We start from the raw sequence: 24,422 nt of genomic DNA on the forward strand, positions 1-24,422 counted from the left end.
TTCCAGCAGCCCTCCAGCTGAACATAACGCTCCACGGACAAAGTGCTCCCTTCGCCAGGGAGGGAATATTCCATGTGCATCTTCAAAGCTTGAGCCACCAGTGTGTACATGGTCTAATCTCCAAACCCCTAGAATAGTTACTCTATATTTGGCCAATGAAAAGAAATATAATTTGAACCCATGGGTGGTCAGTGATTTTAAAAAGGACCCTTGGGACTATAAAAATGGTTTAGTTGAAGAGGAGACTCATATATGGCTGTGATAAATCTTACCTGTAGCATTAGAATCGGTGGCTCTATGTATGATGCAACAGCTGGATCGTATCCCTATAATGGATACGTCCGTGGATAGTGAATACCCCTCCATCTCTTCATTTATATGGGCTGCTTTCTGCGGGGACCATGTTTTTCATTTCCTGTGACTGTGACATTGTCATACGGACAGGCTGGTCAGTTACGCCCAGCCCATGTGGTTTGTCTTAACTTACAGACTTTCTTGAAGCATCAGGAAAAACGTAACGCGTGCGTGCGTGCGTGCGTGCGTGCGTGCGTGTGTGTGTGTGTGTACTGCGAGCAGGAGCAATGACTGTGACCACAGGCTGTCTTCCATTTCCAGGCCATCAGTCTTTTCTCACTGGTCCCATCCCAAGTCCCAGCAAGGGGGTCAGACAAACGAGCTTGTCCTAGGCACCAGCAACAATCTCCCCTGACAACGTTTTCGTGACTAATTCGCTTTCTCGCTCCCGGGAAGAAATCGGAACCCTCTCTGTTTTTGACAAAAATGCAATGAATTCTGAGCCTAACCAACCTCAGAGGAGAGCCAACGGTAATATCTGACAGGCCAGCAGTCTTTCAGAGGGCTCGTGAGTACGTTGGCTTTTGGAAAACAGCCTCGAGTTGGAGATTTGGGGTCTGAAATTGAGAGCCAATGGGGAAAAAAAAAAATTCATTGAAGAAATTTAGTCCAAATCCACGTTGTCAACCTCAAATGATGAGTTTCCATATAGAAAACAAAAAGAAGGACAAGGACAAGATAAAGTTTTTTCCCCAGACTCCTCTACTCTATGATTCATCCCAACCAAGTCACCAGGATATTTCCGTCCACAAGACCTCAAAACGGACTCAAATGGCATTGAAATCAATTGCATTTCCCCATTTTTAATGGCACAAAGTTCATTTCGGTTAAGTCAATGACATCATACAAGGTAAAAACAAAAACAAAAGCAACAAACCCAACAACATTTAGCTGTGTCTAACCCTGGAGGACCCTTCCAAATACGGCCTTTTGATTTTTCTTTTTTTAATTTAATTTTTAATGATTTTCATTTTTTCCATTATAGCTGGTTTACAGTGTTCTGTTAATTTTCTACAGTACAGCAAAGAGACCCAGTCACACACACACACACACACACAATGTGTATATATATTCTTTTTTTCACATTATCCTCTATCATGCTCCATCATAAGTGACTAGATACAGTTTCGTGCTATACAGCAGGATCTCATGGCTTATCCATTCCAAAGGCAATCATTTGCATCTATTAACGCCAGATTCCCAGTCCCTCCCAGTCCCTCCCCCTCCCGCTTGGCAACCACAAGTCTGTTCTCCAAGGCCATGGGTTCCTTTTCTGTGGAAAGGTTCATTTATGCCGTCTATTAGATTCCAGATATAAGTGATATCCTATGGCATTTGACTTTCCCTTTGTGACTTACTTCACTTAGTATGAGAATCTCTAGTTCCACCCATGTTGCCTCAAATGGCATTATTTTATTCTTTTTTATGGCTGAGTAGTGTTCCATTGTGTATATATACCACATCTTCTTAATCCATTCATCTGTCAATTTAGGTTTTTTTCATGTCTTGACTATTATGAATAGTACTGCAAGAGCACCCAGAAGCATGTGTTTTTTTCATGGAGAGTTTTTGCCCAGATATATGCCCAAGAGTGGGACTGCTGGGTCATATGGTAGTTCGATATTTAATTTGCTGAGGTGCCTCCATACTGTTTTCCATAGTGGTTGTACCAACTTACATTCCCACTAACAGGGTAAGCAGGTTCCCTTTTCTCCACACCGTCTCTAGCATTTGTAAATACAGCCTTTTGGACATTGACTAGCCATTGAACCACAAAAGATTCTGCAGATGTCAAAGTCAGCATTGCAGCAAAGGAACTGATCAGAATCCCAACTCCTGTTCCCAGATAATTGTTTGTTTCTGACACAAATTCTTCCTGATATCTACGGACTACGTCTCATCAGAGTCACTACTTAATCCTCACAGTGTCAGCACCGACAAATGTGAACATTTTCTTCTTTATGCAGGCAGGATGAAGGCAACTACAGGGAATTCCATGATCATGGAGCAATTCAGGGCAGAACCAACATTTCAAACAAAGAGTGGGACTCCTGAATCTCAGCTCAAGCTACTTGTCTCTGCATTACTGAGAAATGGCCAGAGAGGTTAAGAAATAGGCCGAGCAGAAATCACCATGTGGAAAGCTTCTCCGTCCTTGGACTCGGACCTCTGAGGCTGCCTTTTGGTTTCTAAGCTTTTTGACATCTTTCTTTCCTAGAAACACTAACAGACTTTGTCCAAGATGGGTAAGGTAGGGCAACAAGTATTGGCCAAAAGGGAAAAGACCCAGTTGTTGCCTCCTGTTTTCTGTTAGACCACAGTGTCTAGGTCCTTCTGGACACCTGTTCACGACAAATGTATTATTTCGTGGTGCCTTGTCAAAGCATCTTCCAGAGTCAGCAGCACTTATGCATGCTCAGCAAGCAGCCTCAGGTAAGCACCAGTCACCCTGGAAAGTGTTGAGGATATAAAGACCCACAGGACACCTTCTCTTATAGGAAATTCAGTACAGGAAGATGCAAGAAAAATTGACCTGTCTTGGAAACCTGTACCCAAATGTCACAGTCCACCACTTGGTGAACTCTCTGCCAATGAAATGACTGCTTCTTGGAGTTCCCATCATGGCTCTGTGGAACAAACCTGACTAGTATCCATGAGGATGCAGGTTCGATCCCTGGCCTTGCTCAGTGGGTTAAGGATATGGTGTTGCTGTGACCTGTGGTGTGTCTCTCGGACTCGGCTCAGATCTGGCGTTACTATGACTATGGCGTTGGCCAGCAGCTGCAGCTCTGATTCAACCCCTAGCCTGGAAATTTCCATGTGCTGTGGGTGTGGCCCTAAAAAGACGAGCGAAAGAAAGAAAGAGAGAGAGAGAGGAAGGAAGGAGGGAAGGAAGGAAGGAAAGAAGGAAGGAAAGAGGGAAGGAAGGAAGGAAGGAAAAGGAAGAAAGAAAGAACCCATTTCTATCCTCTGGTGATGCATTATAGCAGAACTGACCAACAGAAGCACAGTGTGGATCACAAATGCAGCCTTGTGTGTGGTTTAAGTTTTCTCGTAGTCACATTCTTTCAGTGTTGAAAAAAACAGGTGAAATACATTTGAATAATTTTAAAATTTCCATCAATATATCCACCACAGTAGCACTTCAACATTTAATCAGTAAGAATAAATGATTAACAAGATTTTTTTCATACTGCAGGTATAGTCTACACTTAGTGCACAGCTGAATTTGGACCAGCCCCTTTCCAAGGGGCCGAGGGCTTCCATGTTGCACAGCACAGCTCTAGACCCCTGGCCTGGCCTCCCTTCTTTTACTGTGGGAACCTCAGAGCATTTGTTCAAATAAGCAGGAAATGTATTCGTTTCCTATTGCTGCTGTAACAAATGACCACGACCTGGCTTGAGGCAACACAAGTTGTGTTCTCTCACAGTTTTGTAGACCAGAAGTCTGACTTGGGTCTCACGAGGCCAAAGACAAAGTGTCATCAGGGCTGCCTTTGTGAGAATGCGTGTCCTTGCCTCCTCCAGCTTCCAGAGGCCACCTGTACTCCTTGACCTTGGCCCTTTCCTCCGTCTTGAACGCCAGCAATGTCACCTGGTTCTCTTCCTCTCTAATCACATCTTCCCCTAACTACAGCTGGGAAAAGGGTCTCCCGATTTATAAGACTAGATTGGACCCATCCAGATCATCCAAGATCGTGTCCCCATCTCAGCTTTATCACATCCACAAAGTCCCCTTTGCCATGAGAGCTTACAGATGCATCGGTTCCAGGGATAAGCAGAATAGAGACCTATTCTGCTGGCCACAGGTATCAAGTTTGCTTGGGTTTCTTTCTTTATTATAGAGAAGAGTAAACATTGAAAACTGACTTAGAAGAACCCATCCAGTTACAATGGAGAGGCCATGGCTTTGCCCTCCAGCTCACTTAGATTTCTGCCTGTGGAAAAGAAAGAGAGAACTACTTTCCTGAAATTCTACCTATACCTCAGGATGCTTTTTTCTCTCCCGTGCCACTGGCCATTCATCCACAAAATATTTTAATGTTTTCCAGCTACCAGACACATGTCAATTCTACAAAACAACCACAACCAAATAGCAAAAGGAAAATTACGGCATGGGATGATCATTCGTTTCCAAAGGTAAGTTTTAAAATTATTATTATTATTTTTTTTTTGAAACCTACTTGCCCTGTTGGAAGCACCTTGGAAGAATGACGTCTTTTTGAAAATAATGTCACTAAGTTTCCAAAATGAGGAACCTATAGGTGTATCTGCTATAGAATATTCTCAACTATTTATTTTTTATTTGTTTTATTTATTTATTTTTTGGCTTTTGTCCTTTTTTTTTTTCGGGCCGCACCCATGGCATATGGAGTTTTCCAGGCTAGGGGTCTAATTGGAGCTGTAGCCGCCAGCCAACACCACAGCCACAGCAATGCCAGATCCTAGCCTCGTCTGTAACCTACACCACAGCTCATGGCAATGCCAGATCCTTAACCCACTGAGCGAGGCCAGGGATCGAACCTGCAACCTCATGGTTCCTAGTCGGATTAGTTTCTGCTGTGCCACAATGGGAACGCCTTTCTCAACTATTTAAATTATCATAAATTACTAACAACAAGAAATAACCCAGGAAAATCTCAAATGAACAACAATAACTTCCTGAAAATCCCTTCATCAGGCAGAATAATCAGAATCATTACGACATGGAGCTAGAGGACAAGATGGAAATATAAGCAAAGACCAATGCAGGTAAGGCTTTATTAGGAAAAACGTCTTTTTAAAGACTTAAATATTATAAAGCAATTATAAATATTATAATATATTTATAATATATAAACATAAATAAATGGATCTTTCTTTCCTTTTTTTGCTTTTTAGGGCCACATCCATGGCATGTGGAGATTTCCAGGCGAGGAGTTGAATTGGAGCTGTAGCTGCTGGCCTACGCTACACCACAGCCATAGCAACACAGGATCCGAGCTACATCTGTGACCTAAACCACAGCTCATGGCAACACCAGATCCTTAACCCAGTGGGCAAGGCCAGGGATCAAACCTACATCCTTATGGATGCTGGTCAGATTCGTTAACTGCTGAGCCATGACTGGAACTCTGATAAATGTATCTTTCAATGCTAGGTTATCACTTGCAACAATTTTCTGCCAAAAACACATGTTGTCAACTGGCTTATGGCCGTGGCACCTCAGGGAAGCATAATCATAAAACCAAAAACTTTCAGGGCAGGAAGGAACTCTGGATCATGAAGTCCAGCCCACTGGTTTTACAAATTAGGAACAGGCCACTCTGGAAGATCTTGCAACTTGCTCTAAGTCCACTAGTGTCTCGTGGCACAACTGGAGCCAGAACCATGGACGCCAAACCCCCAGGACACTGCTTTTCCCACAGGCCTTTTGGGAAGAGGCAAAACTCTATTTTCCATTTACCCATCCATCCATCCACCCCTCCACCCAATCATTCAAAAAGCATTTGCCAGGAGTTCCCGCTGCAATGCAACAGGATCAGCGCCGTCTTTGCATCACCAGGATGCAGGTTTGATCCCCTGCTCAACACAGCTGGCTATCCAGTGTTGCTCAGATCTGACCCCTGGCCCTGAAACTCCATGTGCCACGGACCGGCCAAAAAAGAAAAAAAAAAAATTCTCCAAAGTGCCCAATACATGCCAGACACTGTTCTAAGGCAGAGGATACAACAGAGAACAAAAGCAGCCAAGTCCCAGCTCGCAGGGAGCTTCCGCTCTAGGGGATGAAGAGATAACAGGTACATAATGATCTCAGGTGGAAAAGGGACGGAGAAGGAAGTGCTGGAAGGTACTTGCTGTTTCACACGTGTGATCCAGGGACAACCATATTGATAAGGTGACACTGAACAGAGACTGATTTTGGAGTAAAATTGAGAGTGTACTTAGAATAAAAGCTAATTATACATGGCAGGGACATGATGAGATGCAAATAGAAAATTCCCCAAAAAGGCTCCTGAGTGTGGAGAGGAGGCAGGTGGAAAATGGATCAAATGAGAAAGAAGGAGGTGGCTTGACCCTCCCGGAGGAATGCTGGTGGTGACACTGCCATCTGCTCCCCTGAGCAGGAAGTGACTGCAAAAGAAGCCCCTGGGATGTATGTCTCCTGCACGCCTGGCACTATCCAGGGGTGCCTGTGATGACAGGTCCCATGGTCACAGGGCAGCGGTTCACCCCCCAAAAGTGAGGGGTGAACACCTGAGCAGAAGCGACCAAAGAATTGAGGAAATGATCCAAATTCTGACCTGGGATGGAAGCGGAGAGACCAGCACGAAAAGACCCTAAAAGTCTGGATTAGGAGCCAGTTTATTGGAAACAAGGAATGCTCTCAAGAGACGGAGCTGAGGTTCAAGCAAACAGGCTGGTGACCTCAGGAAGCATCTCCCAGTTTTTCTCAGGCTTTCTTTGAGCGGTAGACTGTGCTGCTGTACCACCTAGAGGCTCAAAGTAATACTGCAGCTTTAGAAGAGCAAAGTGGATTGTGTATATAGACTGGAGTCTAGGCTCCTGTGGTCCCTTCCCAAAGACTACCTTTTGTTAGAATAAAACGCTGTACGCTCCGGGGGTTGGTTATCCACACCACCCTGTTGTGAACCCCCCGGAAGAGGATGCAGGGTATCTGCAGAAGGGCTGTTCATCCAACCCTGCAGCCCTATGACCAGTCCAGCCCTGCTGGGGGGTGGCGTGGGTACCACTGTCCAGAGCAAGCCATCAAGCTTCTCCGTTCCTGATTCTTCACATGGAATCTCAAGGCCACTGCCCAGGAGATCAGCATCTCCTCCCTCCTGGCTGAGGACCACACTGGCCATGCTGCTGCTTTGCCCTTCTTTCACGTCTCCTGGCATTTACTCTTCTTGCTAGTGGTGCTGGATCAGGCTTAGAGCTTCCTCCTTCTCCATCTCCTTCCCTCCTCTGCCCACTGGTCTCCATCCTCTCTCTCTGATCCTGTCCTTTTGCGGGGCAACAGGTACTTCTGGTTACAGCATCAGGGTAAGAGTGAATAACCTAGCATCCATCAGGTGCTGGAGTTGGAGTCCAGACGTAGAAATACAGGCCAGGAGATTCAAGACAGACATAGAAGGGCAGTTCCCGTCATGGCTCAGTGGTAACGAATCCGACTGGTACCCATGAGGATGCGGGTTCTATCCCTGGCTCTACTTAGTGGGTTAAAAGATCCGACGTTGCTGTGACCCGTGGTGTAGGTCACAGTTGAGGCACAAATTCAGCATTGCTGCAGCTCTGATTCAACCCCTAGTCTGGGAACTTCCATATGCCAGCAGGGGCCAGCAGGCCCTAAAAAGTCAAAACAAACAAACAAACAAAAAGACAGACATGGGGATAAGACATGCCATGGCAATTGCTGTTCTTCTGATGCTCTTGGCGGATAGCAGCCTCCTCCGTCACCCCACCCAGCCCATCTCTAAAAGTCTGACAAGCGAAAACCCAGGTAAGGTGCACCTTTTCCCGGGGACAATTCAGGAAACACAGAAGAGATTTCTGATTGGTGTCGTCCCTTCATCTTCAGTTGTGCTTAAACATCATTTTTCTTCCAAGTTACATTGCACATAACACCTCATATTCGAATACAGCCCCTCAGCAGTAATCTGTTTTCGATAAATGGTATTCAGTGTGAAATTTTAAAGCGTTATATAAAGAATATGTATAATTTGAAGCAAAATAATAAATTGAACATCCTTGGAGTTCCCTGGAGATCTAGCATAGTTAAGGGATCAGCATTGTCACTACTGGGGCCTGGGTCGCTGCTGTGGCTTGGGTTGGATCCCTGGCCCGGGAACTTCTGCCTGCCATGGGTTTGGCCAAATAAAGTTAATTTAAAAATAAAAATTGAGGAATTCCTGTCGTGGCGCAGCAGAAATCCAACTGGGGGCCGTGAGGTTGCGGGTTTGATCCCTGGCTTCGCTCAGTGGGTTAAGGATCTGGCATTGCCGTGAGCTGTGGTATAGGTCTCAGACGAGGCTTGGATCTGGCGTTGCTGTGGCTGTGGCGTAGGCTGGCAGCTGCAGCTCCAAATAGACCCCTAGCCTGGGAACCTCCGTATGCCAGGGTGGGCCCTCAAAAGACTAAAGTAAAATAAAAATAATAAAATAAATACAATACAATACAATACAATGCAATACAGTACAATAAAATTTGAATATCCAGGGGCCTACCCCTCATAAAGAGAACATTACTGGTACCTTACAAGCTTCTATTGCATCTGCTCCCTCCTCCTCATCTCCATAGGTAACTCACTATTCTGAATTTTGTGTTAATTATTCCCTTGTATTTTTATACACACATAGCCTTATTTGACTATAAAGGGATGTGTGTGTATATATATATATATATATATATATATATATATATATATACACATATGTGTGTGTGTATATATATATCACAACCACTAGAGTCATTGCAGGGGATTGATTCCAGGACCTCCGAGGATACCAAAATCTACAGGTACTCAAGTCCGTTATATAAAATAGCATAGCATAGCATTTGCATACAGCCTGTGCACATCCTCCTGTATCGTTTAAATCATCTTTAGATTACTTGTACTATCTAATACAATGTCAGTATTATGTAAATTGTTGTAAACACAATGCAAATGCTGTGTAAATAGCTATGGACGTGTGGTGAATTCTTATTTTACTTTTTGGAATTTTATGAAATTAAAACAAAATATTTTTAACCTAACAGTTTGAATTCAGTTAGCTGAATCTAGAGACACAGAACCCACAGATACGGAGGGTCAACTATTTTGCCTGTGCTTGAACTGTATGTAAATGGACATGTTCTTTGGTATTCTTCATTGACTTGCCTCTTTGGCTATGATGTTTTTCCTGTGCATTCATGGTGAGGTATATGGCCGTTTTCCTTATTCATTGCTGTATAATATTCCACTGGATACCTATCACAATTTATACTGTTGATAATCCTTGTACATACCTCCTGGTCTTCCTGAGCAAGATTTTCTCTTGAGTTTAACAGGAAAATTATTGCATCATAGGACACACACAAGTCCAACTTAACAGATAATAATCATTTTCCAAAGTGGTTGTATTAATTTTACAGATCAGATTGCCCTGGAAACAGACTAGGATATTCCTGTGAAGGAAGTTTATTGGGGTGGGGTGTTCTCAGGAACAACTGTAACGGATGAGGGAAGTAGGATTTAGATATGCTATCTTATTTTGTGCTTTTTATTTTTTGCCCCAATTCTGTTTCTTTTTCTATCCTTTCTTGGCTTTTTTTTTTTCCTCTACTAGTTTTAAATATGTACAACTTATTTATAGTCTCTTATTATCATCCTAGAACAGTTATTTTAGTAATGCCACAAAGTAGACAAAAATGTGTCTAGCTGAAACTGAGCAGAGGACCGGGCCAGCCCAGGACAGACCCTCCCCACCAAATCCTCCACCTTCCTCTTTTTTTTTTTTTTTTTTTATCTTGTTGCCTTTTCTGGGGCTGCTCCCGCGGCATATGTAGATTCCCAGGCTAGGGGTCGAATCGGAGCTGTAGCCACTGGCCTACCCACAGCCACAGCCACGCGGGATCCAAGCCACCTCTGCGACCTACACCACAGCTCACGGCAACACTGGATCCTGAATGCACTGAGCAAGGCCAGGGATCGAACCTGCAACCTCATGGTTCCTAGTCGGATTCATTAACTACTGCGCCACGATGGGAACTCCTCCACCTGCCTCTTGTCTGTCGAAAATCTTTGGCCTCCTAGGCCTTCCCCAAGTTACAAAGAGTAAATTTAATCAGAGAAGTGAGAAAATGCAGAAAGAAAGAAAAACAGTCAAGCAAAACAAAAGAATAATTTAGCCATTAAGCGAAATCAAGGAGGAGTTCCTGGTGGCCTAGCAGTCAAGGATTTGGTGTTGTCATTGCTGTGGCTCAGGTTCAATCCCTGGCCTGGAAACTTCTGCATATTGCAGGCCAAAGCCAAGGACTTTTAGTTCCTCCTCATAGATAATATTCTGAGCCATATCCTTTGACCTGTTTTGCAGATACTGAAACCCCTACCTGGTAGAAAAAGTTAACTCTATGCTGCCCACAAGCAAGTAGACCCCAGACTGCTGGGAACCAGGAAGTTGATGATGTCAGCTCCCAATGATCTCACCATTAACCAATCAGAAGACTGTCCAAGAGCTGATGACACACTCCACGACCGGCCTCCTTCACCCTGTCTTCATTTTCTTTTCTTTTCCTTTTTTTTTTTTTTGGTTGGTAAAAACCATTTTAGGGCCACACCTGCAGCACATGGAAGTTCCCAGGCTAGAGGTCCAATTGGAGCTGTAGCTGCCAGCCTACACCACAGCCACAGCAACACCAGATCCAAGCCGTGTCTGCAACCTATACCAGAGCTCATGGTAATGTGGGATCCTGAACCCACTGAGCAAGGCCAGGGATTGAACCTGCGTCCTCACGGATGCTAGTCAGAATCATTTCCGCTGAGCCACAGTGGGAACTCCAGGAATGGAATTGTTGGACCACTTCGTTTTACTTTTTGAGGAACTGTCAAACTTTCAAACTGACTGCCATCGTGTTAAGTTCCCACCATCAATGTATGTGGATCCCAATCTCGTCACATCCTTGCCAACTCTTGATATTATCCATCGTTTTTGTCTTTCCGCTGGTTTCCACTATCATATCTGCTGGTTCGTGTTCTGGTTTTGTAATTTTTTTAGTAAGTTTTCATTTTTCTTAAAACTTGATCGTTGGAGTTTGTGCTGTGGCTCAGTGGTTACTGAATCCGACTAGGAACCATGAGGTTTGTGGGTTCGATCCCTGGCCTCGCTCAGTGGGTTAAGGATCTGGTGTTGCCGTGAGCTGTGGTGTAGGTCGAAGACGCGGCTCAGATCCCGTGTTGCTGTGGCTCTGGCGTAGGCCAGCGGCTACAGCTCTGATTGGACCCCTAGCCTGGGAATCTCCATATGCCATGGGTGTGGCCCTGAAAAGACAAAGAAAAAAAAAAAAAAAACAACTTGATCTTTGAGAAGAATTGAAGCCTAGGAGGAACACAGGCCTTTCATTTTATTTGCCTGTGACCAGTGCTTAGGGACATTTACAGAAAAATCTTCAATTCTCAGCATGCAGGTTTTCAGACCCGCCAGGTAGGATGCATGTAGACAGTAAAAATTCACATGAGAGTTAGCTTATCAATTCTCAGGGAAGATTTTTGTCCCCTTGAGTCCCTACCAAAGTTTTGGACAGAGAAGTTATCTTCCAATCCTCAGGCTGGGAGAGTTTTTCCCTAACCCACACTTCACTTTTATACTGGGGTCCACTTTGGCCAGACCCCAAAGCTTAGTGTGATAGTGAATTTTATTCATCTACGTGGTTAGGCCACAGTACCAGATGTTTGACCAAACACGTCTGGAATAAAGGTATGTTTACTGGTAAAGGTATTTGTTAGAGGAAATGAACATTTAAGTCACTGGACTTTTGAGTGAAGTGGATTATACTCCATCATGTAGGGGGGCTTCATCTGATTAGTTAAAGGTCTTAAGAGAAAACAGACTGAAGCCCCCCAAGAATGAAGGAATTCTTTCAGCAGACTGCCTTGGCACAGAGCTATAAGATCAGCTCTTCCCTGCGTCTCTAAGCTGCTGCCTGCTCAGATTTTGGACCTGCCAGCCTTCAAAGCCACGTGAGTCGATTTTTTAAAATAAATACTTCTCAACAGATAGATAACATAGACATATATAAATGCAGTATATAGATATGCAAATGCTACTTCCTCTGCCTCTCCCTCCCTCTGCACCACCTTCCCCCCAAGTTCTCAGGGTTCAGAAACGTCTTCGAACACAAACTTGACTTCAGGGCCTGCTCACAGCTCTACATGTCTATCTTCCTTAGGTTACTGGCCTACATAGTCCTGGCCTTCATTCCAGCCTATCAGTGCAATTAACAAAATTTTTTTTTTGGCACATGCACCCATGGCATATGGAAGTTCCCAGGCTAGGCACTGAATCAGAGCTACAGCTGCCAGCCTACACCACAGCCACAGCAATGCTGGATCCTTAACCCACTGAGCAAGGCCAGGGATCGAACCCAAATCCTCATGGATCCTAGTCCAGTGCGTTAACCACCGATCCACAAAGGGAACTTCCCGATTACAAATTTTTAAATATTTAATCCAGGATATTTTTAATAGAAGAGTTGGTCATCTACCACACTGGCAAAAATGGAAGTCAATAAACTGATTTTTAAGTTAGAATAAGCTGATTTATTGCATTTTTTTTTTTTGTCTTTTGTTTTTTTAGGGCCACACGCACGGCATATGGAGGTTCCCAGGCCAGGGGTCTAATCAGAGCTGTAGCTGCCAGCCTACACCACAGCCACAGCAACGCCAGATCCAAGCTGCATCTACAACCTACACCACAGCTCATGGCAACGGCTGGATCCTTAACCCACTGATCGAGGCCAGGGATCGAACCCAAAACCTCATGGTTCCTAGTCGGATTCATTTCCACTGTGCCACGACGGGAACTCCTATTGAGCTTTTCTTTAACTTACCTTAGACAGTTTAATCATGAAACGTTGACTCACGTCCCAGTAACGCCTATCATCTGATATTAATGAGCCATCTTCCTTTTGCCAGACTCAGCAGATTGTGTCAAGCAAACAATAGCAGTAATGATTATAACCACACATACTTTTTTTTTTTTTGGCTTTTTAAGGTCGCATCCACAGCATATGGAAGTTCCCAGGCTAGGGGTCGAATCGGAGCTACAGCTAATACCACAGCCACAGCAACTCGGGATCTGAGCCGAGTCTGCCACCCACAGCACAGTCCATGGCAATGCTGGCTCCCTAACCCACTGAGCAAGGCCAGGGATCAAACCCGCACCCTCATGGATGCTAGTCAGGTTCGTTAACCACTGAGTCATGACGGGAACTCCTCCTAAACATCTTTTAACTTTTCCCTTTCTTTCCCCACAAACAGTGCAGGTTAGCTGGAGCAAGATGAATGAGCCCCATTTTAGATGTGCTGGATTAGAAATGACAAAAGGGCAAAGAAGAAACAGCCAGACAACTGAAAAAGGAAACCCAGAGCTTAGAAAGGTCATCTGTTCCTTTTGCAACTTCTTCTCACCATGTTCTGAGGGACACGGAAACCAGGCGTGAAATAGCCTCTGTTGCTGTCAGGCCTGATGGACAGAATAAGATGCGAAGAAGAAAATCAAACAGTCAAGCTGAGATACTTTTTGCCTGGTTTCTGGAAGCCAACCAGAGACTCGTTTTATATCCTGTCTTTGTCAAGAGATCTACTTGCGGAGTTCCCGTCCTGGCGCAGTGGAAACGAATCCAACTAGGAACCATGAGGTTTTGGGTTCGATCCCTGGCCTCGATCAGTAGGTTAAGGATCTGGTGTTGCCATGAGCTGTGGTGTAGGTTGAAGACGAGGCTCGGATCCTGGGTTGCTCTGGCTGTGGTGTAGGCTGGCAGCTACAGCTCCGATTAGACCCCTAGCCTGGGAATCTCCATATGCCATGGGTGCGGCCCCAAGAAGCAAAAAAAAAAAAAAAAAACTACTTGAAAATATGTACATTGTAAATACTGACAGCTGAACCAACTTTCGCTCAATGCAACACCACATACAAGGAAAGCAAAGGAAAATACAACTTGAGTATCAGTCAGACCAAAGAGCTCTGGTCAAAATATTTCCAGCCAAGAGAGTGGCAAGATTTGTTGCCAACCAAACTGGAAAAGCCCAAAGGTGAGTGTGGGAAAATGTTTCGACAAATATTTATGAAATAAGGGAAATCCCAACGTATAAAATCTATGTATGGGGGGAGGGGGGAAACAGAAGGAGATACACCCACATGGAAGTAGCTGGTGTCTCTACATATTATGACAGGTGACTTTGTCATTTTTTGTATTTTGGGTGACACAGTAGTGTAATGAGCAGAACTTGGGCTTTCGAGCCTGGCAGACCTGGGCATTTCCACTGTGTAAAAAACTTCAACTCTCTGAGCCTCGGCTTTCTCCCATGGAAACCAAGAGTAATAATGACAAGCTTGATGTCTGGATTCAATGACCTGTATGTTTGCCGTAAACAGTAAATAGGATGATGAAATGAACACAAATTGCATTTAGGTCATTGATTCTTTTCTTTCACTTTCCACTTTGATTTTTTTTTTTTTTTTTTTTTTTTTTTTTGTGAGGGGATGCATCTGCAGCACATGGAGGCTCCCACGCTAGGGGTCCAATTGGGGCTGTAGCTGCCGGCCTACACCAGAGCCACAGCCACGCGGCATCGGAGCCATGTCTGCGACCTATACCACAGCTCACGGCAGCGCCGGATCCTTAACCCACTGAGCAAGGCCAGGGATCGAACCCGCAACCTCATGGTTCCTAGTCGGATTTGTTTCTGCTGTATCGTGATGGGAACTGCAGTATTTTGATTTTTTTTTTAAACATTGCTTCTTCCCTGCTTCCTTGGAGCTCAATTTCCTTATGAAAGGAGTATCCACTTCCACCACTTTTCTTCCCAGCACTGTTAAGTGTACTCTTTCAGTCTGTTAGAAATTGTCTTAATTTTATGTTCACTTTCAAAAAATAATTTAGAAGGATATGGATGTCTAGATTTGACTTTTTTTTTAAGCAGCTCTTTGAAGTTATTCTCCTTTGGCTTCTAGCATAACCGTTGAGCAGACTGCTAATCAAACTCTTGTTTTGCATTTTCAAAAAGCCAGGAAGCCACAATTACTTGTTGCTTTCATCATATAAAATGCCTCATTTAAACAGATACTCTGTCTCTGGTATTCTAACATGCCCACAGTATAGTTCTACTGAAAAAGGAAATGTGGGGAGTTCCCGTTGTGGCGCAGCAGAAATTAATCCTACTAGTATCCAGGAGGACGGGAGTTCAATCCCTGGCCTCGCTCAGTGGGTTAAGGATCCGGTGTTAACCTACTGAGTGAGCAGTGAGCGGTGGTATGGGTCGCAGATGCAGCTCGGATCCCACGTTGCTGTGGTTAAAGTGTAAGCTGCAGCTGTAGCTCCAATTCAACCCCTAGCCTGGGAACTTCCATATGCCGTGGGCATGGCCCTAAAAAACCAAGGAAGGAAAAAGGAAGGAAGGAAGGAAGGAAGGAAGGAAGGAAGGAAGGAAGGAAGGAAGGAAGGAAGGCAGGCAGGCAGGCAGGAAGGCAGGCAGGCAGGCAGGCAAAGGGAAATGTGAATCTGATAAAAATCTGCTCTTGGTACATCTACACTCGTCTCCCCTCTTTCTTCTCTACATACTTAAAAAAACTAGGCTTTTAACAATTATGATTGGTTTTCTGCTCAGGAGCAATAAACTCACCAAGTCTGTAATTTCTGCTCTCCTTCCCCTCCTTGAGCAACCCTAGAGGAAGGAAGAGTTTGCCAGAATACTTGCTCAGCTTTTCTAAGCACATCAGTTACCTCATCTGCTTTACGTCTGTTGCATCTCAACATCTCTAGGGCCCCAGCGGGCAACACGAATGGGCAACTGGAGCACGTCATGCCAGAGGCAAAAAAGAAACCTAAGCCTGGACTAGAGGAGCGATCATGGTTCAGCGCCTTCCACACTGTTGCCACTGGGAGTCCGACTGGTATTCCAGGGCATCTGATGATGTTTCAGGAGCTACAAAATTTATTTAAATGTGAGATCTCTTTATTTTTAAGTGGCATTTATTTTAAAAATCAGATTTCTATTTATTTTTTATCATATTCAAACTGGACCAAAGCATAAGCATATCAGTGGGTAGAACTCAGCTCAGGAGTCTAATTTTAACCTCTTGCTCTAAACTAAGAAATCTAGGTGTCTGTTTAAAAGAAGCGCGGGGGGTGGGGTAGAGAGGGGAAGGAAGGAGAACCTAAAAAGTCAAATTTGAGGCTCTAACCCTCTCTTGAAAATGTCTCTTTTTATCTCTTTCCAATTTCCAATATTACCCTTGTTGCCCCAGAGCATAAAAGTAAAATGAGAGTGAGGAGATGACAAACCGCAAAGCATGGAGAAAAAAAATGCAACCCCCACCCCAAGGAGTAGCCTTCCTGAACTCTTCATTGCTCCTGAGATGCTGCCATAAGCTAAGAGGTTATAACGACGTCCCCCTGTACAGCAAAGGGAACTAGAGCCAATCTCTGGGGATGGAACATGATGGGAGATAGGATCAGAAAATGAGTGTGTGTGTGTGTGTGTGTGTGTGTGTGTGAGATTGGGTCACTGTGCTGTAGAGCAGAAACTGGTACAACACGGCATATCAACTACACTTAAAAAAAAAAAAGCTCAGACATGTGCACTCCTACCCTTCTGTGTAACAGCACCAAAAGTACATTCGTCCTTGGACCTGTGATGTTTTCCATCTTTCAGACTTTAAAAAGTGTGAGGTGGCTCCTAAAGCCTTGTCCCTTCACCCTCCTCCCCATCCCAGCTGAACAGAGATGACAAATGATCCCATGTGCAAAACTGTTCAAACGTCATTTTGTCACTACGTCCCATGCATTTTGAAATCTTTTTCCTTGCTGGAAATACAGTCTAAGGAATCTTGCTTGTGGTTTCTCAGCATTTTTTTTAATTGTTTTCTTGGTGCCTGGAATGCACTCACACCCAAGCCATTACAGGCCATCACTATGTGTGAGCAGTGTGCAACAGTCATGAAAACTAGAAAATCATTCTCTAATTGCTCAGCTTAAAATCCTTACAACAGAGTCAAATGCCATCAAGAATGAACAACCAGCACCTAACTTTCAAGTGCCTGATGCGACACAGCATGACAGAGGTATAAACTCTGTATCCCATGGAAGGTGTGCTCAATCCAGGCCAGAATTTCCTAACACACTCGAATTCAAGGCGATCAGAGTATGCCACTCTGCGCTAAAATCCAAAACCGACTGGGCAAAGACCCTCTCAAAGTCACTTCTGTCAGCCTTCAGAGGTACCTGAATCAGAAGTTAGGATCCAGTGTCCAATTAAAAATATTCCTAGAAGTTCCCATCGTGGCTCAGAGGAAACAGATCTGACTAGCATCCACGAGGAGGACGCAGGCTCAATGCCTGGCCTCGCTTAGTGGGTTAAGGATCCAGGGTTGCCATGAGGTGTGGTGTAGGTCAGTTGCAGAGACGGCTCAGATCCTGTGTTGCTGTGGCTGTGGTGTAGGCCAGCAGCTATAGCTCTGTTTCAACCCCTAGCCTGGGACCTTACATAGGCCACAGGTGCAGACAAATAAAAAAATAAAAAAAAAAGAAAAAAAATTCCCAGCTTCTGTTCTTAAAGACCACGTTAGAGGCATCGAGGTTATTCAATGTATCTTCTACAACAGCAATTCCATTTCAGCGCCTTTGTTTTAGTTCAGTACCGAGTTTGCTATCAAGGTATCACAGAAGGAAAACCAAGGCTGGGCACCTCAAGTTTATTGGGGAATTCTTGGCTGGGAGAGAAAGATCCCAGACCTAAACCACTGGAAAAAGATGAAAGAGAATTCACTGCAAATTATGACAGATGTAATTTCTGAAATGTTTATTTTGAGCCACTGCTAAAACAAAATTTTAGTGCATCCTAAAGTTCATATTTTGGTAAGTGAACATATTACTGAAAAGCAAAAAGAGAAAGTTAACTGTTGTACAATACGAGACCTTAAGGTCGTAATTCAGTACAGTCAAATAAACAGCTACAATTTCTCAAAGCGGCTTTTGCTAGAATATCTGGTATATTAAACAAGAGTGTGAATTACTTTTAACACTGCACAAGTAACCAAAGGGAGCAAATCCAGCAATATTAAAGCCCGATATTAAATAGTATTCAAACATCAAAACAAAAACAATGAACTTCAAGAACTACGATTCTACCCATGTGAAAGGAATGTACATGGATGGTAAAAAACAATAAATAAATAAAGTGACGAGCGTGGCAGACACCGAATCTGCATCTCTGGAGCAGGAGTACAGTGAGTGAGTAAATGTGCGCAGGGTCTTCTGCTAAAAACGAGAAAAAACGCATTTCACTTTAGTACAACCTCATTCGTTCCCACGGAAGTGCTGATTCTCTTGTGCTGATGACAGGTGGACAGGGTTTGAAACAGAAAGTCTCTTCCCTACCCTCTCAATATGGATGCATTTTTTTTTTTTAAATTCTGTGGAAAGTGTCACTTGAAAAAACAAAATAGATGGGAAAATGATCATTTTCATTGTGGAAGAAGAGTATTTGCTAAATCATGAACTAAGAAGACATTTGCGTTCTAGATGGACATATGTTATGTTATCACATATATTCACTGAGTGAATATTCTCAAAGATTTCACTACTCCATTAAATCCTATCAAACCATCTGACAGATACTGTAATTTGCTTCCATGATTTATATACATAAATAATTCCTTCTGCATTAATATTTTTCAAAATCAAAATTAAAAATACCCCAAATAGAAATGCAATTTAAACTGGGCTTGAGAAGAAGAAAAACATGCAAGAACTGCTCCCGTCTCAGTCTAAAAACCTGCCCTCAAGGCCGCCTTCGCTTTCTTTCCACAGATCCTCCCGTGGTTTTGGAACGGATCAACAGAGACTTCAACCCAAAGCACATCACAACTTTTAACAGTTCTGAAGGAGACACGGTGTTTCAGAAGGGCCAGAGTATGCAGAATGGCAACGTTACGATGTCCTAATAAAATGAAGTCAAGTCGGTTTTTAATAAAATAAGACAGAGCTGTCCTCAACCAACAGAGCCGTTCTGAAGCGTGAGCCACCAAACAGATCTACAACGTCTTTGGAAAAAAATCACAAAGTGCCTTTAAACAAAGGAAATTTAGACTGTTCTTGAACAAAAGACAGCGCTCCAAACTCAAAGGTCCTCTCTCTACGTAACAAGCTTAACTCACACTGTCCTTTCACATCTGCCAACACTTAGTATTTTTCCCTACACCCTGCCCTGAACTGATACGAGTGGGGAGGTCCTGGGATGAGAACCAGGCATGCTAGGATCTAAGGCCGGCCTGTCATTCCACAGCGCCTGAAGAAGGGGACTCTGCATCCAGCACGGCCTCCGCAAAAGCAAGCAACACAAAGGTGTGAGGAGAAGAGGAAAAGGTCACCGCAAAATGATTATTACCGTAAGAGGAACAAGCAAACATTTTCAAGCACACCAAGTTTTACGTAACTAATATACTGTCCCTTCAGTTCAAAAGAAATTCAGAACTCGGTTTTGCGGTGAATCAAACCCAAACATACATCGAAGTTACTCAACACGACTGGACAGGTATATACTTGTAAAAATCCAATCTAAACCGAATCATCCACTAACCTATTGAACAACGTGGTTCCTAACCTTTAAAAATCCAGTCCAGTGCTGCTGCATCGCACGTTCTGAGAAGCCAAAGACAGAATCGGTCCTGGTTCTCTAACATTTCCTGCATTTCTCCGTCTTAAAAAATACCTGCAGAAATTTTAGGAAAATTTCTTTTTAAGGCCTGGCTCTACTTCTTTATCTTAAGCTGAGAAAAACCAAAGCTTAGATAATGTAACCTCGATATATGATGTTGGCATTTTTCTTAAAAAGCAACAAAACAGTTTCTCTGCTATAATTATTAATTCAAACTAATGTAAGGGCTCTTACTCCTTGTCACCTGGCAGGTGCTATGTCTTCTAGACTTTGTGCGGCTTTCAAAACAGTCGGTGCTCAGGAAAAAAGACAGTGTAACAGAGCAAAACCAAAGCCTCCAACAAAAAGTGAATTCCTCTAGATTACAAAATGTGCTAATGGAAGAACCAAAAATTCACACACACATACCCTCACGTACAAAACGAGAAGACAATCCTGGCCCTCCGAGTCAACTTGTAGTTACTAAAGACAAGCAGAAGAAAATGCAGAGCCCAGAAACACCTTAGCAGAGGACTTTATAAAACAGTGCAGATACAGTTTATTGAGGAGGGGAGGGGGGGGTCCCATTTTTTTCCTAGAAAAAGCTTATCTTTGCTAAAGTAGAGGGTTTTTTTTTCTCCAAAATCTCAACAATGAAAATCGTCACTGGGTTTTTCTAAATTCATTTCCAAATTAATATTAATTCTTAAAATGTCAATATTTTGCACCTTTATTTTCATTTATAGGATAAGTTGGGGACCTAAAATAGTCAAAAAGAAATAAAAATTCTTACTGCACAATCTTTATAGACATTTTATTTTAAAGCACCTTTTTAATATTAACAGTGGGTTTCTAACCAAGAAAAGAGTAAAAGAGGGCACCAGCCACTAGCAAGGTTAAAGTTCTCCTTTACACACACACACACACACACACACACACACACACTCGCTTTCGTGCCAGAACAATTGGCAACATTAGCAAATAATGTCATTTGATGGAAAGATGGGGAAACTGTCATTTACGGTATTTATAGAAACCCAAAATATGAATGTTTCTAAGAAATTAAATAACTTGGGGGACTCAAGAAGCTACCAATAGCTGAACTATGAAAATGAAATTAACCCTTAAAAATAGAACAACAAACCAAAAAAATAACAGGAAAAAAATTAGCTCGAATGCTATTTTCTGATGTCAGATTAGTTATTAATAGGAAACCATTTGCTTGCAAAGGAGCAAAATTCTAACTCTTTATCCCTGGAACCCACCCTCAGCCACCTCAGTGCAATTTCTAGCAGCACTATTTGGATACAACAAGAATGCTGTCAGTCAATGTCCCTGAAAGACTCATGCTTAGAACTTCCTTCAAACACATGTTCTTAGGATCATAACATACTACACATGTGTAGAGAAGAAGAAAGGAAGGTGATATTTGATAGATTACAAAAGTATGAACTATATACACTGTATGATGACGCAATGCACTTCAAAAGCTGTATTTACTTTCCTCCTGATTCACTGTAAATGTTACTATTCACTATTCGAATTGTACCCTATGTATCTTTATCTGTTCCTTCCTCTTCCAAGACAAAAAAAGAAAATAAGATATACTGGTTTGGAGTTTGTTCTATGCATTTTCTAAGAGCCAGTCAAACAGGGACTTGCATCTCTCCTCGCTGGATGACTTCTCCACCACTTCATAGTATTTAAGCACAGCCTGCAGGACGTCTCCCACTTTGCAGCCTTTTTCTTGTAATCGTTTTGAAAGCTAGGGAGAAAGACGGACAAGTGAAACATTAACCAAAAACAGTTTTCATAAAGGTGTTGTTTTTTTGTTGTTTTTTTGTTTTTTGTTTTTTTTTTTGGTCTTTTTTGCCATTTCTTGGGCCGCTCCCGCAGCATGTGGAGGTTCCCAGGCTAGGGGTCTAATAGGAGCTGTAGCTGCCAGCCTACACCACAGCCACAGCAACGCGGGATCCGAAGCCGCGTCTGCAACCTACACCACAGCTCACGGCAATGCCGGATCCTTAACCCTCTGAGCAAGGCCAGGGATCGAACCCGCAACCTCATGGTTCCTAGTCGGATTCGTTAACCACTGCGCCACGACGGGAACTCCAAAGTTTTTATTTTTAACATCAGATAAAACTAAGAATCCTGCTCTTGGTGGTAAAACACTCTCCCAGTTATAACAAAGTCTTCCTCCCTAAACATCACACCCTTACACAAATTAAACATTTTTCCTGCCTGGCCTTTATAGATACACGCCTTCACAGAGTGATACTTTGGGATGGCTGGTGACAGAACTCCACAAACCTCACCTGGCAGAGTCTCTGTGGGCATATAAAGGCTACATTTCTCAGGAAATTCTTAACCTAACTAATTACATCTGCCGCACCCTCAATTAGGAACATAAAATAATAGACAATGTCAAGCTTAAGAAAAGGATATGGATTTTCCTTCCACAACATGTCATGTGCTTTTTTCCCCTGGAATAAGCACATTAGCCTCAACGGAAACATGACTTTCTAAGTTAAGAAATGTTAGTGTGAGTTCCCATTGTGGTTCAGCGGGTTAGGAACTGGACTAGTGTCCATGAGGACGTGGGTTTGATCCTTGGCCTTGCTCAGGGGTTAAGGATAGGGTGTTGACATGAGCTGTGGGGTAGGGAGCAGACTCTGCTCGGATCCTGCATTGCTGTGGTTGTGGTGTAGGCTGGCAGCTGCAGCTACAATTGGACCCCTAGCCTGGGAACCTCCATATGCTGTGGGTACATTCCTAAAAAGCAGAAAATAAAATAAATGTTAATGTTCCCCCCCCACCTCAAAAAAAACCCCCAAAGTAAATAAATATTAAATATTGTGGCGATCATTTCACAATATATACAAATATCAGATCATTACATTGTACACATTAAACTAATACAATGTTATATGTCAGTTACACTTAACCTTTACATTTATTTATCTATTTTGTCTTTTTAGGGCCACACCCACGGCATATGGAAGTTCCCAGGCTAGGGGTCCAATTGGAGCTACAGCTACAGCTGCAGCTGCAGGCACACACCAGAGCAGAAGCAACATGGGATCCAAGCAGCGTCTGCCACCTACACCACACCTCACCACAGCAAGGCCGGATCCTTAACCTTGAGCAAGGCCAGAGATCGAACCCATGTCCGCATGGATACCAGTCAGGATCATTATCATGAAGCCCCGGTAGGAGATCCTACCTCAATTTTTTTTTTTTTTTAAAGTAAATGAATACAGGTTTAAATAAGCTGTCGTCACCAATCAGAACATCTTCACTCGTATTATTTTCTAGTTAGCTCTGGAAAAACTAGTGTTTTGGTAACATCAATATGCTTAACCTTTTTAACAAAGTTTTATTGCGATAGAATTCACCCATTTAAGGAATCCCAGTCAATAACTGTTAGCACATTCTCAGAGTTAAATGCCACCATCACCATGATCAACATTAGGACTTTTTTTTTAATGGCTGCATCCACAACAAATGGAAGTTCATGGGCCAGGGATTAAAGGCACGCTGCAGCTGTGACCTACACCACAGCTGCGGCAAATGCCAGATCCTTTAAACTCACTGTGCCAGGCCAGGGATTGAATCCGTGCCTCTGCAGTGACCCGAACTGCTGCAGAGTCTTAGTTTCACTGTGCCACAACGGGAAGGCCAAAGTGATCTTTTTTTTTTTTTTTGGCCACACTCATGGCATGCAGAAGTTCCCAGGAAAGGGCTCAAACCCTCACCACAGCAGTGACAGCAGACCCTTACCTGCTAGGCCACCAGGGAACTCCTTAGGCCATTTTTATCACACATACACACACACACAAAATCCCCACCTGTTAGTAATTGTTCCCCATTCTTCTCACCTCCCTTAACTCTAGGCAACTACTAATGTACTTTCTGTCTATAGATTTGCCTATTTGGGCCATTTCATATAAATGTAATCGTAAAATATATGGTCTTTTGTGACTGGCTTCTTTCACTTAACGTGATGATTTCATGCTCCCCGGTACAGCATGTCTCTACTTCGTTCCTTTTTACTGACAGATTAATATTCCACTGCATATGTATGCTTCTCATTCATCCACTGGGGATGTTTCCACTTTGGGCCCAGGACACTGCCATGGACAGAGGTTTTCATTCCTCTTGGGTACACATCTAGGTGGACCGCTGCTGGGTTATAGGCTGTGTTTCACGCGTTGAGGAACTGCAAGAATGTTTCCTTAGGTTACATGGGGATGAGGTGCCCTCAGGCCAGCGCATCACGTCTAAGACCTTCGCCCTCAGTTTATCCAAGACAAATGCCTTGAAGATGTCGGCCTCCCTCAGGTCAGTTCTTAGTACTTTCTCTACCCATTTTATCTCCTAGATAATTTATTTCCTCAGAGTCCCTTTATTTTTTTCCTTCTGCCTCAAAACAGAAATCTATACTGGAAAAAAAAAAAAATCTAAATGAAAACAAACAACAAAATGCAAAAAAAATTCTGGGGGGGGTGGGGGGATGTGCTTGGGTTGTGAAATCAGATTGTTATGATCATTATACAACTACAGATGTGACAAATTCATTTGAGTAATTTAAAATAAATAAATTAAAAAAAATCATGCTGGGATTTCATTTAAAAAAAAAATTTGCAAAAAAATTATTCTTCTTGTTTTGGCCGCACCCATGGCATAAGGA

General features: G+C 43.2%; 1 protein-coding gene across 2 annotated transcripts in view; it reads right to left on the reverse strand.

Annotated features, from left to right (window-relative positions):
- Positions 1-17,881: 17,881 nt before the first annotated feature.
- The window catches only part of AKAP11 (A-kinase anchoring protein 11), a 49,201-nt gene continuing 42,660 nt past the window's right edge, over positions 17,882-24,422 (reverse strand). For both annotated transcript variants that reach the window (XM_047755717.1, XM_047755716.1), the window contains one exon: positions 17,882-21,497. In XM_047755717.1, the coding sequence (XP_047611673.1) occupies positions 21,357-21,497 (141 nt within the window). In that variant the 3' untranslated portion in view covers positions 17,882-21,356. The remainder of the gene's footprint in view (positions 21,498-24,422) is intronic.

Source organism: Phacochoerus africanus, chromosome 13, assembly GCF_016906955.1.
Source record: "Phacochoerus africanus isolate WHEZ1 chromosome 13, ROS_Pafr_v1, whole genome shotgun sequence".
Classification (NCBI taxonomy): Eukaryota; Metazoa; Chordata; class Mammalia; order Artiodactyla; family Suidae; genus Phacochoerus; species Phacochoerus africanus.